This window comes from Chelmon rostratus, chromosome 11 (assembly GCF_017976325.1).
Source record: "Chelmon rostratus isolate fCheRos1 chromosome 11, fCheRos1.pri, whole genome shotgun sequence".
NCBI lineage: Eukaryota > Metazoa > Chordata > Actinopteri > Chaetodontiformes > Chaetodontidae > Chelmon > Chelmon rostratus.
The window spans coordinates 27,354,245-27,374,207 of record NC_055668.1 but is presented as its reverse complement, the minus strand read 5'-3'; the positions used below and the strand labels follow the sequence as shown (position 1 = coordinate 27,374,207).

Sequence of the window (19,963 nt, the reverse complement as noted above, 5' to 3'; positions counted from 1 at the left end):
ACATTCGCTGTTAGGGTCGTGTTTTCCCAGCAGGAACGAAAAACTTAAGCACAGTGATATCACAGACAGGAAACGGATGAAGTTAGCTTATCCGGCGAGTGTTTACTGCTCAGAATGTTGCCATAACTTACAACAGGATCAAGTTAACATTAACTGGAGAGCTAACATGTTTTTGCTAAGTAAACATGTCTAAACCACATTCTGTCAGTTCAAAGATAGCTGCTTAAATCATTCTGAGATGCTAACATTAGCTCACTGAAGGTAGCTAGCTGACTGACTCATGCTATCAGGTGATACAATATCAACAGATCTCTAGAATGATGTTACTATTATTGCTCAACCAAATGAGCTCACACTTGCTAATATTAGCGAACATTAGCGAGAGCAAACATTTTACTCAGTTGGTTTAAAGATGTACTGCCCACACTGTTAGCAAGCATTAGTTAGCTGATTTTAGGTTAACTGACATTAGTGAGCTCTTAGCATCAATCTCCAAGTGCCAAAAACTGCAGTTCCTGGAATGAACACTTGAGGCTAGCTACGAATGTGAGTATGTTCCCATAGACCACCATATTAAAACGTCCAACTTTACAGCAGAAATAAACAAGTCTACAGCCTGGTACAACAAACTGTTTTGGTCTCTTTTGCTAATTTTTCTCACTCATGACAATTGTACAGAGGTGAATTTTTCTCACTAAATTAAATTATATTAAGGCATAAAGTTATGTATAATTATGGGTGTGGCTGCTCTTAGTGACAGCTAGCCACAAGGTTTCATCAACCAGGCTTCTTTGGCCGAATCAGCTTCACCTCTTATATTTGGATTAGCTAACATGATCACAAAAGCAGTAGTAAAATCATGACAAGAAAACAATACGAAGTAAAGCACTGCTTCCTGTTGTAGTGCATTTACAAAATAATGTTAGCAGACATGCTAATGAGATCTAAAAGTTTGCTCAGCTGATGTTTTCAAATTGTATTTTATGGTTCTTTTAATACTCAGCTCACATGCTAACAGTTTCTTACATTAATAACCTTAATAACCTTAACCAGGCAGTTAAAAATCTTAAATTAAAATAAAAAAATAAGTGTAATCTAACAGCTGACTGTTAGCTAACATTAGCTCACTGTTAGCTAACATTAGCTGACTGTTTGTTCATGTTAGCTGATGTTGGTCAGCTAACATGACATGACTATTAGCTAACGTCAGCTGACTGTTCATGTTAGCTGATGTTGGTTAGCTAACATGACATGACTATTAGCTAACGTCAGCTGACTGTTAGCTCCTGACAGGAAACCAGAATACAACGCTCCACTGGTTCATTATGGCACAAGTATGGATGGTACATGCCGGCTGGCTAAGCTAGCTTCATTTGTCATAAATAAATGTGATTCAGTCTCTGCTGTCGACTGTAGCAACGTGAATATTTAGTCTATGAATCAAATCGTCCAGCATGTTAACATTTTTTTTTACATTCGGGGTTAGCTAGTTTTAAATTCCATTATTTTCTCATCAGTAACATTTATATGATGAATTAATTTTCTTACCAAAGCAAAGTGTTTTTTGTGATAACCTGATCATTTTTTAGAAGTGAAACATTTTCTTTCTAGTTTTTTGCACCAAAGAAGCTGTTTGAAGGTGCAGAACAGTGTTTTTATTTCCTCCCTGTCGGTTCATCGAGTGAAGAAGATTCAGAGTTTGTGCAATAATCAATAAATGTGGAAAAAAAAATGTGCAAAAATGATGAAATCAGTGTCGAGTTCCAGAAAGAGAATAAAAGCTTTCGTCAACGTGGGGGACAGACTCACATTTAAGGTTCTTCAAACACTGAAACCTCGTCAGTCATTTCATTATTTTCATTCTCAGTGTTTGAAATCATCTCATCGTTTTACAAACTCTAAATCTTTTTGACCCTTATTTGATCCCATACTCTGCTCCTGTTTCCTGGCTTCCGCTCATCTGATGCTGAGGCCTTTTAAATGTCGTCCCATCACATTTAACTTGGACTGATCCTGATCAGTACGCGTTTAAAACCGTGAACAGACTTTAAGCCAGCTTTAGTTGTTTTTGTTTGTCGGTCATCAGAAGTTGCTGCTTTTCTTTTTCTCTGCGACAGTAAACTGAAGATCTTCGGTTTGGGACAAAGTAAGATGTTACTGATTATTCTCTGAGGTGCTGACTCGATAATAAGAACAATCGTTAACTGCAAACGTGAAGGAATTAAACAATTTAGGATAAAGTCTCGTTCCACCTTTAAGCCTTTCTTTGAAATAATCTTAATGATTTCTTCGATACTTCGTTCGTACATTAATGAATGTGATCGTGTGTGAATCTGTTGGCAGACAACACAGAAACTCTGAATGTCAAACAAGTCCACTTTATTCTTTTTTACTTTGTTCTGTACATACATGAACATCTGTACAAAATCAGATTTCCATACTATGTAATGCTCTAACTAATTAAAGTACAACATATGTACATGATGACGGGAAGCAGCGTTGAGGTTTTAGTGTCGGGACGGCGTGGAGAGATGGCAGCCATGTTTGTTTTTCTTTCACTGAACGTTTCACCGAAGCGTCGACGTCGAGTCGCCGCTGGACATAAAAACTATTCAGCGTTTAGTTTGAGCTCCTTGCAGATTACAAACTTCAGCAAAAGTCCTAAAAATAGATGAATCAGAATGTGAAGATTCGTTAAGACGTCTGATTTCTGACAGCAGCGGACAAACCAGAGTCCGAATCCTCAAAGGCTAAAAATCTAAGAAATGTTCGTGGAGTTTGCTTCAGATTCTCCTTCAGTTTGTCGTCAGAACAGCAGGAAACGGAACGCTGTCAAATAAAAAAGAGCTGAAACAAGAAACTGGACAGAAAGAAACGATCGTCCGACTATTCGAGTCATCGTTCACACTTCCTGCGTTCTGTCCACCTGATTCGGCTCTGAAAGACACCAGAACACCTCCTGAGACTCAGTTCTGGATCAGTACCTCGTCAGCAGTTTTATGAAATCTGTGGATCCGTCAGCCAACAGGAACTGAAAGAGTCCGCGGTCACGCCTGCAGCTCTGTGAAGCGGCGGTTTCTAAACGGCCTCAAACCTTGTTGAAGTACATTTACTGTAACTGATCACCTGATAGATCACCTGATACTGAGGGAACTGATATCAGCCAGTTCCTGGATCAGTTCAGACCTAAAGTCTCCTGATGTCGACATGAACAACAGTTAGCTGCTCCAGCGTCTGTTCTTACAATCACAAGTTGTCAATAAAGATATTTTGCTGTCAGCCAGAGATGAACGGGACCTGATCTGCCCCCTGCTGGAGGATCCTCTAAGTACACATTGAGTACACATTGAGTACACAGGAGTGTGTACAGAACAAGCTTTACTCACTTCCTGACTACAACTCTTCCTCTCAGATTAAAACTAGTGACGGCAAAGACTTAACCACCGAAAGTCGGGTTAACTCTGTCCTGTGGGGGCCATTTTGTCCAGCGGCGACGGAGGTGGGCGGGGGCTAGCCCACCCCTGGAATGCTCATTGATCGACAGCGAATTACACAACGCAAGTAGACCACGTGCAACCAATGAAGGAAAACCAGGTGATGAGAACATGAGCACACAAAATAGAAAGAGGAAGGGCCTAAACACCACAGTGAGGGGCATGGCTGGGGGGGGGGGGGGGCGTGAATCAGTACACATGGCAACGCACAGAACAACAAGAACTGCAGGCAGAACGTCCAGCAAATAAAGTCCAGCATTTCTCTCCTCAGACGGTTCCTTATTCTGTAAGTGTTCCTATAAGGAAGATTGTTTGTTCGCTCGTCCACATGCAGCTGATCCCCTCAGGTGATCCCCTCAGCTGATCAAACAATATTGCTCAGAGGTTCGGTCCAGCAGCTCTGATTGGTTAAACGTCACTTGAGAATCTTCTTTATGTTTTCTGATTGAATCTGAATATTAATCATGATGAATCAGCTTGTTGCCACACGTTTGTATCAGTTGGTGATTTCTTCGTGTCGCTCACAGCATCAGTCCAATAAATGTCGTCAAAGTGGATCTGAAGACACATTCAGTGTCATCAGAACATGAAGTGAACATTAAAACTCAGACGAGCTGAACCAGATCCACGTGGAGACGGAGTCCACCTGAACCTTCTCTGCGTGGCTCTGGTGGAACCTGGTCTCTGTTGAACGCAGGACGTCTGAAGCCGCTCTGCTGAACAACATTTATCGTGTTTGCATCCAGAACGAGCTCTTCAGCAGCACTTTGACGACATTTATCAAATATTTTCTGTCGAGACTGACCGACAGCAGCGTTGTGTCAGAAATATTCCTGTTTTATGACATTTACTGTGTTTCTGTTGGAGAAATGCAATGCAACAGTTTTCAGTGTCTCCAAAGAACAAACATTATCGACCAACAAGTTAACTTCACTTAAAGCTGCCTTCAGTTTCTCATGGAGCTGCATTTGTGACATCAACGGTCCACAAATGACAAGAACTCATCTTGCATTTAGTGAAACGCCGAGAAAGAGCCGCTCAACACTTTCCATGTCTGGAAATACATCATTCTTTCTTCTGTTCATTCTCTCTTTCTTACAAACTCATGAAAACACGATCAGCTCCGTGAGCAGGACTGAGGCAGCGGAGGATCATGGGAATCTGAGTCTGCGGGGGACAGAACAGACAGCAGCTCTGCTTCACGCTTCAGCCGACTCAACCCAGCTTTGGCCCGAGGGCGCAGTGACCGCAGGAAGCAGCCGGGTGGCGCCGCCGAACAGAAGCCACAGCTTAAGTGACCATGTGATCGAGCGTGGTCGCGTTCCCGTCCCTCATTTGCTGTCGGCTCATTCCGTCTGAGACAGAAATCTTCCCAAAGACGCTTTAACCTGCAGCGGTCTGTCGCCCCCTTCTGGCACCGACAGTAATTACACAAACACTGTCGACGTGCTGACGACGCCGCAGCCTCCATCTTACTCCATAACTACGGTAACTCGCCCTTCGGCTCTGACAAACCAATCATGTGTCCGGTCTCTACGGACACTCGGCTGGTGGTGATGGGTCTGAACTGCAGGTCCAAAACTGTGTCACCAACCAGCAAACAACTGATGTCTGCCGGACGCAGGTCATTTCCTGTAGCTGCTTCACAATAAAAGCGTGTGTCTCGTAAAGATGTGCAGGAAGTGATGAGGCAGCACAGACGCGACTCATAAATAAAAAAAAACTACAGAACGCCGCGCCTCGATGCTGCACTGGACCACATGGATGGATTACAGGTTTTCTTCTTGAAGTGTTTTCATTGGACACTGAACCGGTGCTTCCTCATGCAAACGACTTCTCTCATTGGTTTAAACTTGATGACGTCACGACAGACAAACAGTAAAATAAAACAAACCAAAAAGGAAATGAGTCATCAGCTCTCTCCGTCCGGTCCTGCTGGATGCCGACTGGATGTCTACATTCACTGTGTCTCCTGATCATCATCGTCATCATCATCATCATCATCAGTCTGAAGGTGAGTCCACCACAGAGCCACGCCCACAGGTGTGGAGTGAAGCTGCTGTCGGAGGACTGAGCGAGTCATTGAACTCATCGGTGCTGCGTTCAGGTGTCACAGGACAGACGTGACGTGTCGAAGCTCTTTCCACCGCAGGAACGCAACGACCTGAAACCTGGAACTTCACGGAACCTGAACCAGGTTCTGGTTCTGCTTTGTGTTTTCACTGTTTTACAAAACTGCCCCTCTAAATGTTGCTACTGTCAGGAATTATGGGATGGCACCATCTCCTCTCCATGGGTGCCTGAAGCACCTTTCAGGTCATTTCACTCAGCGAGGAAGAAATAAAGACGTAAAGAGACCTTCAATCAATCAGCGATCAGGGATCAATGAGCACATCCATCGATCAGGACTCCACTATGCAATGATTACATTCATGCAGACTTTATAGCGCTGCCCCCCTCTTTGGAAAAGTGTCCACATTGAAGACGAGCAGCGGTTTTAGTTTGGACGGAGTCTGAAACAGAAGCAGTGTAAACAGAGCAGGACCGGAGACCACAGACCACGTCTGGTTCCCGTGGTGGAAAAGGCCCGTCGGTGACGCGTTCGGGGAACTTCTGTGTTTCGGGTCGTGTCACGCGAGCTCGTCGCCTGGCGTGCGACGCGGCGGTGGTTGAAAACAAAGCAGCAGGTTGTTTGGAGATGAAGGTGTTGGAGGTGTTAGTGCAACATGAAGCTGATGATGTCATCGTCACATGACCGCTGACACACTTTGAAACACCACGTACACAGTGTCCTACTTGTTATCGGCCACCGGGGGTCAGAGGTGAGGTTTATTTTTTTTGTTTTGTTGTTGAATGCAGCATCGGCTCCATCCTGATCTGACCCCAGACCACTTCTCCCACGACAGCTTCAGCTTCCTGTCCGGAGCGACGGACGGGAGGGGAGCGGAGTCGGGCTCGCGGGGACCGCCTCCCCCGGTCAGAGAGCCTCCTGATTGGCTGTCAGGTACTCCTCGGCTCTCTTGTGAGCCTCCAGAGCTTTGATGGTGTAGACGTCCTGCGGCAGCTCCGACTTCCTTCTCATCAGGACTTTGTCCTTCTTCAGATCCTTCAGACCCTGGGGAGGGCGACAGAGGAGGCGCTCAGCTACGCAGGTGATTAACTGATCGACTGATTGATCGGTAGATTGATCCAACAGTACCTGTGAGGCCTCGCTCTCCACGGTCTTCTTCAGCAGCTGGATGTCTTCAGCCGTCGGAGTCTCCGTTTCCATCGAGTACACGGCCACAGTAGTACTGTCACTGTACAGCATGTACTGCAAGTACACGCACACAAACACGTTTTCAGATATTATACTACAAATATTCACCAAACGCTGCTAATAAAACATACGACAACTGACCTCTTCCTGTGGGTGGAGTCCAGGGCGGAGGGGGTGGAGCTTATTGCTCTGAAAGAAATGAAGGACACACACACACACACACACACACACACTTATTTAGAACATTTCAGGTCCTGTAAAGGCAATAAAAAGATAAATGAAGTGATAAAACAATAAAATTATTATTATTATTGCATTACACACACACACACACACACACACAAACACACAAACACACATATATATATGTGTGTGTGTGTGTTGTGGGGGTAAATGGTTCCAGGTGACATCACTTCTTCTTCACTGACATGTTTAATGATGTGAGCTGTATGCAAATGACCTGTAATCTTAATAAAACATGGTGTAAAATGCTGCCTGACCCATATGTTCCTCTGTTATTATTATTAACAGTATTTAGAATTTATATTTATTGTATTATTTCTAACGGGCAGATTCATAATATGCTCATTTAAAGGCAAATATTAAATGTGAATTCACTCATGACTGGACCTGAACCCTCAGTCGCTTCTGTCCTGGATCAGGACTGGTGAGTGAACCAATGAGAGAGGACACAGGTGAGGACACAGGAGGAGACAGGTGAGGCAACAGGTGAGGACACACGAGGACACAGGTGAGGACACATGAGGAGACAGTTGAGGGAACAGGTGAGGACACACGAGGAGACAGGTGAGGCAACAGGTGAGGACACACGAGGACACAGGTGAGGACACACGAGGAGACAGTTGAGGGAACAGGTGAGGACACACGAGGAGACAGGTGAAGACACACGAGGAGACAGGTGAGGCAACAGGTGAGGACACAGGAGGAGACAGGCAAGGACACATGAGAGACAGGTGAGGCAACAGGTGAGGATACATGAGGAGACAGGTGAAGACACACGAGGAGACAGGTGAGAACACATGAGGAGACAGGCGAGGACACACGAGGAGACAGGTGAAGACACAGGAGAGACAGGTGAGGCAACAGGTGAGGACACAGGTGAGGACACACGAGGAGACAGGTGAGGCAACAGGTGAGGACACAGGTGAGGCAACAGGTGAGGACACACGAGGAGACAGGTGAGGACACACGAGCAGACAGGTGAGCAGACAGGTGCGTGGTACCTGTGGGTTCTGCCTGGCCAGCTCCTCTATCTTGTGCCAGATCTCCTCTCTCTCCTTCAGCTTGTATTTCTCTCTGCAGACAGAAAGCAGATTTGCTGACTCGCCGTCTTCATGAAGCGGTTTGAGACACTCTGACTTCGTGCTGTGAAACAGGTGACGTGAGGTGTGTTACTTTTGTTTCTCGGCCTTGTACTGCTGCGTGCAGTCATCGAACAGCTTCTGGTTCATCTCCATGAAGAGCTTCAGAGCGTTGTAGATCAGACCGTGGATCGTCCTGTGTGACGAGAGACACGCGAACCAGGAGCTCAGACCAATGAACAGAGGACAGACTGAAGCTACAGACAGGGAGGACGCTGGAGGACAGGCTGACATGACAGGGGCTGGTCTCCACCTCAGTGGACGACACACAGGTGTTCAAGTTCAAATAAATCGAATGAATAAATGTGTTTGACAGAACTGCAGAGCATCATGTGTGTGTGTGTGTGTGTGTCTGTGTGTGTGTGTGTGTGTGTCTGTGTGTTTGTGTGTGTACTTGTTCCAGTGGCTCTTGGAGTTCTTGTAGAGGGCGGGGAACATGATGGGGAGGATCTTGGCAGCGTTGTCACTGATCAGACTCATGATGTACTCGTTGTTCCAGTAGTACAGAGCTCTCTCTGCCACCTGAACATACAAGAGCATCATCATCATCATCATCATCATCATCATCATCATCATCACCATCATCACCATCACCATCACCATCATCACCATCATCACCATCATCATAGGATACGAAGGACTTGCTGTCTGAGTGGTATTTTGTGTTGTGTCTCTGGACCCACTTCAGGCCGGGAGGAAGAACATGCCCCACCCTTGATTCAGATGTTGTTTTTCATGATATTTGATGCCCCAAATAAAGATTTTACTGTTGACTTACAGTTTATTATTCAGTAATTTATTGAAAAAGAACTAAAGAAGCATCAGTTCTTCACTATTTGAGGCGGCTCCAGGTTCTGGTTTTGTGTTAGATGGTCTCTGAGGTTCTGGTCTGGTTTAGGTTCTGTCTTAGGTTGAGGTTTGAGTTCTGGTAGTGACTCAGGCCATGATACAGGTTCAGGAGGTTCAGCCTCAGGTGTAGGTTGTGGTTCTGGTTCTGGTTCCGGTACCTGGAAATGCGGGCTGGACACACACTTGGCGAGCTGCCTGAAAAGTGGCTCCTGGACTTTAACAAACTCCGACGGCTCAATGACATCCAGGATCTCCTCCAGCTCGTTCAGGAACATCACCTCCTTCGGACTGTGAGTCTTTGGCCAGAACTTCAGGAGACCCATGATGACCTACAGGGGTCAAAGGTCACAGCCAACAAGGAGTCAGACGACAACACCTGAACTCCTCTGCTCACAGAAGAGATGAAATAACTGGTCCACAGACGTTACTATGGAAACAACACATCAGCAGCAGGACATTTAGATTGTTGCCATGGAAGCAGGAGGGACATCAGCAGACTCACCGGCTCTGTCAGACTGCTGTCTTTCTCCAGGAACTGAACCACACAGTACGCTAACTGCACACAGACAGAGAGGCGTCAGTAACAGACAGAGACAGAGACGGACAGAGACAGAGAGATGGACAGAGACAGAGACAGAGAGAGACAGAGAGTCGTCAGTAACAGACAGAGACAGAGAGACAGACAGAGACAGACAGAGACAGACAGACAGACAGAGAGTCGTCAGTAACAGACCGAGACAGAGACGGACAGAGACAGACAGACAGAGACAGAGAGAGACAGAGAGAGACAGACAGACAGAGACAGAGAGAGACAGAGAGAGAGAGACAGAGACAGAGACAGAAAGAGAGAGACAGAGACAAAGAGAGACAGAGACAGAGAGAGACAGAGACAGAGACGGACAGAGACAGAGAGAGAGAGACAGAGAGAGAGTCAGACAGACAGACAGAGACAGACAGACAGACAGACAGAGAGACAGACAGCTCTGACCTGTGGGTGGTAGACACTGAGAGACTTGACTTTGTGAAGAGGAAGCAGAACTCTGATCAGAAACATCTTGTGTTCTTCTTTCAGCGGAAGAGCGAAGCCATTGATGATACTGAGAGAGGACCAATCACACGTTAACAGACCGAGGTGTGTGTGTGTGTGCGCGTGTGTGTGTGAGTGTGTGCGTGTTTGAGTGTGTGAGTGTGTGTGTTTGAGTGTGTGTGTGAGTGTGTGTGTGAGTGTGTGTGTGTTACCTCCCCAGTATCTCCAGCAGCTCGGCGATGCCGTTGTGATGTTCCGTCTCGTAGATAAATCTGTAAAACAGCAGCAGTCAGACACAGACTGGGAGCACTGGGAGCACTGGGAGCACTGGGAGCACTGGGAGCACTGGGAACACTGGGAACACTGGGAGCACTGGGAACACTGGGAGCACTGGGAACACTGGGAACACTGGGTTTAGCTCAGCTGATCTCTGACTGGGGCTGAACTGAGTGTGAACATTAATTAGCATATAAAGCCACTGGTCATGTGACTCAGTTCACTGACAGGGACCAATCAGCTGTAGACAGTCAGAGTCAGCTGTGCCTCAGATCTGAAACTCTGAGCTGGACTTCAGATCCTCGTGGTCTGAACTCTCTTCACTCTGCGTTAGTTACCTGCCGCTCGTTTGTGTTTCTGACCTGTAGAAGATGTTGTTGATCTGGCGGCGGATGTAGGCCCGCAGGCCCAGGAACTTGCCGTAGATCCGGTGGAGGATGGTTTTCAGGAAGTCTCTCTCTCGGGGATCCTCGCTGTCGAACAGCTCCAGCAGCTTCAACGCAGTCATGAAATAAGAATCAGTGTTCAGCCTGAAGCCGCACATCAGGACGTTTCAGCCTCAGACATCGAATCTTACCGACATGACGAACTTTTGGTCGATGTATTTTTTGGCGATGTTTGGTTGGAAGTCTGGAGACTCCAGGAAACGAAGGAAGAACTCGTAGACGAGCTGTGGAGACCAACACACGACGAGTTCATGATCGTTCATGATGATATGAAAAGTTTACAGACGTCAGACCTGAGAGTCCTACAACTGAAACACTGCAGCAGCTGAGCCTGCGCCTGCAGACACACAGCAGGGCAAAGTGCAACACAGCTTCAACAGGTTTATCATGTGGAGGCCAGTGTGGCGCTCACTCTCTCACTGCTAGCGCCGTGGTTACCATCAGTGTCGCCAAGTCAGGGATGGAAGTTTAGAAGGTGCCCACACCTGCTGCCGGCCAGGTGCCCCTCCCTCGACACCTACTCTGTCTAATAATCCTACATCGCTTTAATAACGGCAGGAATGTGCTGAAAAATGTGGTGGACTGGAGCACAACTGCTGATGTTTAAGACCCCCCCAAAAGTGGGATGACACTGTGGCTGAGACTCTACAAGGCTGCTTTGATTGTACAGACTGGGGGGTGTTAACCGGGGGGGGCACAGCCCTGATTGACCTGGTTTCTCACTTTATCTCCTGTTGTGAGGAAATGATCATAAAAACTGTGAAAGTGTTCTCCAACAAGGCCTGATCACTGATCACAGATCACTGATCACTGGTCACTGATCATTGGTCACTGATCATTGGTCACAGATCACTGGTCACAGATCACTGGTCACAGGTCACAGATCACTGATCACTGGTCACAGATCACTGGTCACTGATCATTGGTCACAGATCACTGGTCACAGATCACTGGTCACAGGTCACAGATCACTGATCACTGGTCACTGATCATTGGTCACAGATCACTGGTCACAGATCACTGGTCACTGGTCACAGATCACTGGTCACTGATCACTGGTCACAGATCACTGGTCACAGGTCACTGATCACTGATCACTGGTCACAGATCACTGGTCACTGATCACTGGTCACTGATCACTGGTCACAGATCACTGGTCACTGGTCACAGATCACTGGTCACTGATCACTGGTCACAGATCACTGGTCACAGATCACTGGTCACAGGTCACAGATCACTGATCACTGGTCACAGATCACTGGTCACAGGTCACAGATCACTGATCACTGATCATTGGTCACAGATCACTGGTCACAGGTCACAGATCACTGATCACTGGTCACAGATCACTGGTCACTGGTCACTGGTCACAGATCACTGATCACAGGTCACAGATCACTGGTCACTGATCACTGGTCACAGATCACTGGTCACTGGTCACTGGTCACAGATCACTGATCACTGGTCACAGATCACTGATCACTGATCACAGATCACTGGTCACAGATCACTGGTCACAGATCACTGATCACTGATCACAGATCACTGATCACTGGTCACTGGTCACTGATCACTGGTCACTGATCAGAGATCACTGGTCACAGATCACTGATCACAGATCACTGATCACTGGTCACTGGTCACTGATCACTGGTCACTGATCACAGATCACTGGTCACAGATCACTGGTCACTGATCACTGGTCACAGATCACTGGTCACTGATCACTGGTCACTGATCACAGATCACTGGTCACAGATCACTGGTCACTGATCACTGGTCACAGATCACTGGTCACTGATCACTGGTCACAGATCACAGATCACAGACCGATCTCAGATCTCCCCTCCCTGCCTGAACTGTGAGAAAACACCTGTGTACCTGCAGGTGAGGCCAGGCGGCCTCCAGCGTGGGTTCGTCCTCCTCGGGGTCGAACTCGGCTCCGGTCGGGTTGGAGGACGGAGGAAGAGTCCGGAACAGATTCACTGAAAACTGACACACACACAGATGGCGTGTGACTGTGTGTGTGACTGTGTGTGACTGTGTGTGACTGTGTGTGTGTGTGTGTGACTGTATGTGTGTGACTGTGTGTGTGTGTGTGTGTGACTGTGTGTGTGTGTGACTGTGTGTGTGTGTGACTGTGTGTGTGTGTGTGACTGTGTGTGTGACTGTGTGTGACTGTGTGTGAGTGTGACTGTGTGACTGTGTGTGTGTGACTGTGTGTGTGTGTGTGACTGTGTGTGTGACTGTGTGTGTGTTTTGTGTGTTTCTGCCTTTGTGAGGACCAGCTACAGTTTCAGACCACTTCTCAGTGAAACACACACAGACCTGTTTCATCTGTTTGGAGGAAGGACACTGTCTCATGTCCTCTAATGTCAGTGGACATGAAGCTCTTTCCTCCATGTTTTATCCTCATGAAGTTAGAATAAATAAATATCTGTTTCTTCCTCGAGCCTTGGCGACAGATTCATGGTGGTCTTCCTCATTCTATGATACCTTTGCTGTAACAGGACATTTTATTTTTTATTTTATTCATCCTTCCAGACTTTTAGGATTCAGGGTAGTGTGTGTGTGTGTGTGTGTGTGCATGTTTGTGTGACTGTGTACGTGTGTGTGCGTCTGTGTGTCTGTGCATGCGCGTTTGTGTGCGTGCGTGCGTGCGTGCGGTCTCTCACCATGAGGACGGCCTCGGGGTAGATGGACTCGGTCACCACGTCACTGTTGTGTGTGATGTACTCGACCATCTCGTTGAGTCCGGCTCTCTTCACCTCTTTGTATTTGAGGTCGCTGAGCGGGTCGCTGACGAAGTCGAACAGGACGCAGCACTGACGCAGCTTCTGAACAAACAGCTCCTCGCGCTCCATCAGGGGGGCGTCTGAGGAGGACAGCAGGGTGGAGGGCAGTCAACAGCTCGGCAGTCCTCGATAGAGATGACTTCTATACCAGTGACCCCCCCCCCCCCCCCCCCCCCCCCCCAGTGGAACCAGGCTGCACTAGAAATTATTTATTTTTCCTCCGTTTTATCTTTTATCTGAGTCTGAACCATCTTTTATTTTGAAAAATCGTTTATTTTGAAAAATGACGGGATTCTTTCGGTTACATCTCGGCCACTTGAGCAAATTTAACCCACAAGCTCGCAAAATGAGAAGAAAGTTTGGAAAGTTTCTTTGTGAAGGGAAAGTGAAGAGGCAGAAGAAGAGCGACGACGTCCAAGAAAAAGAAACTTTTAACAGACGAACCAGGAGTCGACACCTGTCGACAGGTGACTCCCCACACCGAGCCCGCTCTGCATCATATGACTGGCTCTCTAATGAGACACTGAAGCACCCCCTCCCCTCGTAAAATTGTCAAGCGTTGACCGGCCCGCGGTGATACAAAGGCTGGACAGCTGATCTGTTATGCTTCATGTGCTTCATTGAAGCTGAGCAGATATGAAGCTGCTGATTTGAGCCGGTTGGTTTCATTGGTTGATACAATTTGATTTAAGTATATGTTCGGAAATATAAGTAAATACATACAGCCTCCTTATTCAGAGTGCGGGCTGGTCCCAGACCAGCGAAAAACAAGTCTGCTTCTCTTCTTCTTCTCTGCTGGAAGAAGCTGAATCATTGCTCCTGAAACACCTTTGTTCTTTTTCTAACCAGGAGAGTCTGTTAAAGTCTGACATCTTTAAACGTCTCCGGTCAGAATAACTCCACAGTCAGATGTTTCCTCTGATCTCTGATGTCGTCCTCTCTCTCTGCTCTCCTCAGCCAATCAATGAAGAGTTTATTGAACCAGAGCAGAGTTACAAATGATTGTTGGATCAGTGAGAGATGAACCAGGTTTTATATTGTTTCTGTCAGTTTGAATGAAGTGTGTTTGACCACGTTAAATCACTGTTTTAAAATTAAATTAAATTAAAATTAAACCTGTTCGAGGTCACACACTAGAAAACATGATGCTAAGCTAAACAGCAAACACTGTTGGCTTTTAGCTTTATGGGATATTTCTGCTCACTGGTAACATCGGCAGAAACATTCAGGACATTTTTGAAGCTGTGACTTCCTGTTAAAGCAGCCGAGGGCTCGTGATTGGACAGCGCTACAGACGTTTCCTGTTTATATTCAGACTGACTGATACATGAAGAGCCGCTCTGCTGGGGGGACGTTCATCAGTACCTGAAGCTTCTGACAGTGACGGGGTCAGCTGAGGTCGGCGTTACCTTTGAGCGCAGGTAGTTTCTGCAGCTCTCTGTTCTTGGTCAGGCTGAAGCGGGACGAGCTCTGGCGGCGCTCCTTCTTCACCAGCTGAGGACCGCCAGAATATTTGATCTTATTGAGCTGAGTGGGGGGAGGCGTGCTGTTACTGGGACGCTTACTGCCACTCTGCTGCTGCTGGGACTGAGCACACACACACACACACACACACATACACACACACACACACACACACACAGAGACACACACACACAGACACAGAGACACACACACACACAGACACACACACACACACACAGACACAGAGACACACACACACACAGAGACACACACAGACACACACATACACAGACACACACACACACACACAGAAGGTTAGGACAGAACATTTCTGAGCAGCTGTTTACTTTCCACCAGCAATGCATCCTGGGAGTTGTAGGCTGTCTTTGTTTCAGTTGAATCAATCAATCATCTTAATGACTTCTTGATTAAATACTTCAGACAGTTAGTTTGAACCTGGACCTGAACCTGAACCTGGACCTGGACCTGAACCTGAACCTGGACCTGAACCTGATCAGATCAGCTGAGGAGCAGCTGATCTGAAGATCCTCGTCAGGTCCTGTTTGAGTCTAGAATGACTGTCCTCCCTCCCGGCTCTCTCTCAGACCTGAAGGACTTTGTCTCTCTCTGTATGAACTGGGGTCCAGTGCTTCCTCTTCACTGGTCAGTGTGACTGACCCTCAGGGATCAATGATTCTCTGGGAAAACTAGAGATACATCGGACAGCTTCCGTCCTCGTGTGGATGATCGCTGTGTCAGCGTGTCGTCCACAGCGAGCGGCGGTGTGTCCTGATGTTTTCGTTCGGTTTGCAGAAACAACTTGTGACGGTGAACTCCATCGTGTGTTTGCAGGAAGCAGAGGCGACTCACCTCGTCCGAGTTATCGGCCGCGGCGTCCTTCCCGCCGCCGCCGCTGTTGCTGTTCTTCATGCTGCTTTTAGATGATTTGGTTGTTTCCTGTTCACAGACAGAAGAAATGTGCAAACAGTTCATAAAAACACAAACTCAGATTTCAGTTGGTGGATAATAACTCAGGAGTCTGTAAAACACCAGAAAACACGTTCAGTTACTGCGGCAGAAAACAGCAATGATATTTAAAGCAGCAACGACTGATCATCACGTCATCAATTAACTGTAAATTATTCAATTAACTGCCAAAAAAATCTGATTCAGCTTCTTAAATGTGAAGATCTTCTGGTTTCTCCTCTCTGGCAGGAAACTTCAGTTCGACAGTTTTAAAGACGACAACCAATCGATGAATCGAGATAATCCTCCACAGCTGCAGCCGTGCTCAGTTCTGGTTCCAACGAGCTGCGACTCGCTGTGTGTGAACATTCACGAGCATCAGTGTCTGAGACGCACCGTCACATGATCTGTATGAATGTGTGTTTTCTCAGCGGGGGGGTCGAGAGGAAAACGATCGACGACGAAGCACACGAAGAAGATCGTCCTCGTCAGCGACCGAAGCATTAAAAAGTCCACTGAAGGCGCTGCACAGAGCTTCATCTACGCTAAACTCTGCACACCATCTCTGAGACACACTGAAACACACACTGAAACACACACTGAAACACAGACTGAAACACACACACTGAAACACACACACTGAAACACAGACTGAAACACACACACTGAAACACAGACTGAAACACAGACTGAAACACACACACTGAAACACACACACTGAAACACACACTGAAACACACACTGAAACAGGCGGCGTTAGCACAACAGGCAGATGTCACATGAGTTTAAAATGTCCTTTTCCATTTGTCACATAACCAGAAACAGATTTGTCCAGCAGGAAATCTGACGAGCGTCAAGCGACAGAAACCCGAGGACAGGAGGACAGGAAGTGTCCTGATGGTGACAGAGGAGTGACAGACGGACACAGACAGACAGGTGGAGCCTACAAAGAGAAATGACCGACGATAATTCACCGATCTGGTGGTTAATCTAACAATGGATGAATCAGCTGATCGGTGCAGCTCTCATCTCAACCAATCAGAAACGAGGAGCACTTACAAACCTCAGCCGCGTTTGGTTTCGTATTTGCTGCTGTCACATGACCGAAGCTACAGATTTGGCTCACGTGATGCTAAGGATCCATCTCCATGACGACCAAGCAAACATCCACCGAAGCGGATGGTGAAACGTGGCAGAAAACAACAGACGATGAAGACGAGTTTGTCAAAGTGCAGTTTGTACAGTGAGGAGGGAACACGAAGGTGAAAACTCATTAAACAGGAAGTGTTTCCTGTCAGCGAGCAGCACTCAGCTTGTTTTCACAGACGCCACCGCACACGTGTTTCACCCGTTTATCAATGAAACACAGCGACGGACGATCTGCAACGACCAGCAGCTAACAGAGAGGTGGAGCCTCTCAGCCAACCACGACACCACCTGACTCTGACACACACACACAGTTACACACACACACACACACACACACAGCAACACACACACAGCAACACACACACACACACAGCAACACACACAGCAACACACACAGCAACACACGCACACACACAGTTACACACACACACACACACAGCAACACACACACACACACACACACACAGCAGCAGACACACACACAGCTACACACACACGGCTACACTGCACTATACACACACACACACAGACACACACAGAGCTACACACACACACACACACACAGCATACACACACGGCTACACTGCAACATACACATACACACACACACACACACACAGCAGCATACACACACACACACACACACACACACAGCAGCATACACACACACACACGCGCACACGCAGCCCGCTCCCATGTTGTGTCCGCGGTCATCAGATGATTTTCACATGATAAAACGAGACGGAAAGTTAACGGAGTCTGGCTGAGCCGAGCCGAGCTGATCTGAGCCGAGCCGAGCCGCTCGTAGCTGCTTAGCATCACATACTTGCTGGTTTGTGAAGGCTCACGCGCATGTGAATCTCAGTCGGCACAGACAAGGTTTATATCCGAGCCCAGCCGGTTTCCTACGGGATGAATTATTGAACATCCAGGGAAGAGCAGCGGGTCCTCCCCGGAGCTGCAGCAGCAGCAGCCCGTCAGTTTCACCAGCTAACGTTAGCTAGCAGCGATGCTTCCTGCCTGCACACACTTTCACTAAATCTTAAATGTGACCAGCTGGTACTGAGGCCACACAGGTTTATGATGCTACGAGTTAGCCTGCAGCTAGCGGTTAGCTTAGCTGTCCGCTGCTAGCGGGGCCTCAGCAGGTTATCCTGCCAGGTTAGCTAGCCGATACTTTAAATATAAAGGCTAAAGTCTTCATCGGCTAAAAAAAAGGCTGTTTCCAGGACTCCCGGGTGACTCTAAGTGTAAACTGAATGCTGTTGCGGTCATGGAGCCGCCGGCTCACCTTCTCCTTCTTGGTTTTGTTCGGCATCTTGACCGTGTTGCAGGATTCTTTTCACGGAAACTCCGTGATGTTCTTCCCGGGCCTCAGACGCTGTCACTCGGTCTGTCTTTGCTTCCTGCGCCCGATCCCGGCCCGGTCACTCCAATTGGCTATTGGCGCGCACACCTGCCTAGCAACGCAAACAGGTTTTTTTCTGATTGGCTAACTTACAGTTTAGTGACGAGGGTGAGGCTGAAGGGAGGTGAAGAAGGACTTGAGCCTTCCCCAGCAACAAAACACCGTCAACCTGAAGACACGGAACACTGTGTGACCACATATACAATTAAAATAATTTATTATTTAATATATTAACACTTTAATGATCATTTCTTTCAGTTAGATATCAGTTGAACTCAGATCCACTCCATAAATCTGTAACTGAGGTGTAGAGATTCACCCAGAAAGATGCAGAAATTGATACTTGAAAATGTTTAATGAATACTTTAACAAGTAAAAATGCTGCGTGAAAAGTTTCCAAATCATTGGAAAAAAGTACAAAAGGGATTAAATCAATGTAAATTATAGCTGACTTCAAGTATCAGCAATAAAAGTAGTCACATTCTCAGCTTCATGTCATAAAAGTTTTAGTAGTAAAAATACAGTAATATGGCCAGCTTCATGCAGTAAAAGTATAGCAGTATTTTCAGCTTCATGCAGTAAAAGTATAGCAGTATTGTCAGCTTCATGCAGTAAATTAATGAACAGGTCCATGAACACCTCCCGCCTGGTGAAGAAGTTCTTGGTATATTTGATTGTCTTAGTAAATTTTTAATGCATTTATGCATATTTTATACGTCATGTCAGTTTATTTTATTCTATTATCTTTATTTTATGTTATTATCTTTATTATCTTTTGCTTGGCAATAAACTGATTTGTGATTGTTGAAGCTTGCAAAGTGTTTGACAACGACACAAATCTGAGGACTGATTATGAAAATCATCACATTTTAAATCTACATTCTGTTTCCTCATCAGCGACTCTGCAGCTGTTTGTTCATTTTACAGGAAACACCTCAAACAGAGCAGCCGTCACTTCCTGTCATTCAGAGCCACTCACTGATGCTCACTGAATCAGGTCCTTTCGAGCTTTGGCGCCACCTACAGGTGAACCTATTCAACTACAGCGGAGGCAGGAATGACCTCAGATGTGTTGACAGGTAAAACTTCAAACTGCACACACTGAACTGCCTCTGGTGCAGTGGAGATGTGTGACCCTGAAGCGTTGTTGGTTTGAAACCTGTCATGACGCCCTGAGGTTTAATCCCTCAGTGAGAACTGACAGGCAACAGCAGGGTCTGACTGATGAGTCTCTAATCATCACGTCTGATTTCATGTCAGAAACATCACAACACCGTCGCTCTGCTGAGTCAGACTTTATTATTCTGTCACATTTCATACAATCCTCGGGGTTTTCTTCTAGAGATTCCTTCATGTGCGGAATCACTGGTTCTTCTGTTCCCAGTTCAACAACCAAATCATTCGTCCACACCTCAGTTTCTGCATTTTAACACAGCTTTTACAAAAAA

At 46.8% G+C, this 19,963-nt stretch overlaps 2 protein-coding genes across 2 annotated transcripts in view; one reads left to right on the top strand and one right to left on the bottom strand.

The window, feature by feature from the left end:
* Positions 1-1,795, top strand: part of mea1 (male-enhanced antigen 1) — a 5,828-nt gene extending 4,033 nt beyond the window's left edge. The window contains exon 4 of the mRNA XM_041946965.1: positions 1-1,795. This exon is cut by the window's left edge and continues 996 nt beyond it. The gene's annotated coding sequence lies outside the window, so the exon portion shown is untranslated.
* A 556-nt stretch (positions 1,796-2,351) lies between these two features.
* Positions 2,352-18,493, bottom strand: ppp2r5d (protein phosphatase 2, regulatory subunit B', delta). The gene is made up of 17 exons (XM_041946935.1): positions 18,399-18,493; positions 15,863-15,949; positions 14,938-15,115; positions 13,409-13,608; positions 12,615-12,725; positions 10,865-10,957; positions 10,650-10,780; positions 10,224-10,283; positions 9,973-10,081; positions 9,487-9,540; positions 9,143-9,313; positions 8,530-8,657; positions 8,170-8,271; positions 7,998-8,070; positions 6,895-6,942; positions 6,694-6,807; positions 2,352-6,609 (listed from the first exon to the last, which is right to left on the bottom strand). Exons 1-17 carry the CDS (start codon positions 18,423-18,425, stop codon positions 6,472-6,474), a joined length of 1,824 nt encoding a protein of 607 aa, XP_041802869.1. The 5' UTR covers positions 18,426-18,493; the 3' UTR covers positions 2,352-6,471.
* Positions 18,494-19,963: the final 1,470 nt, after the last annotated feature.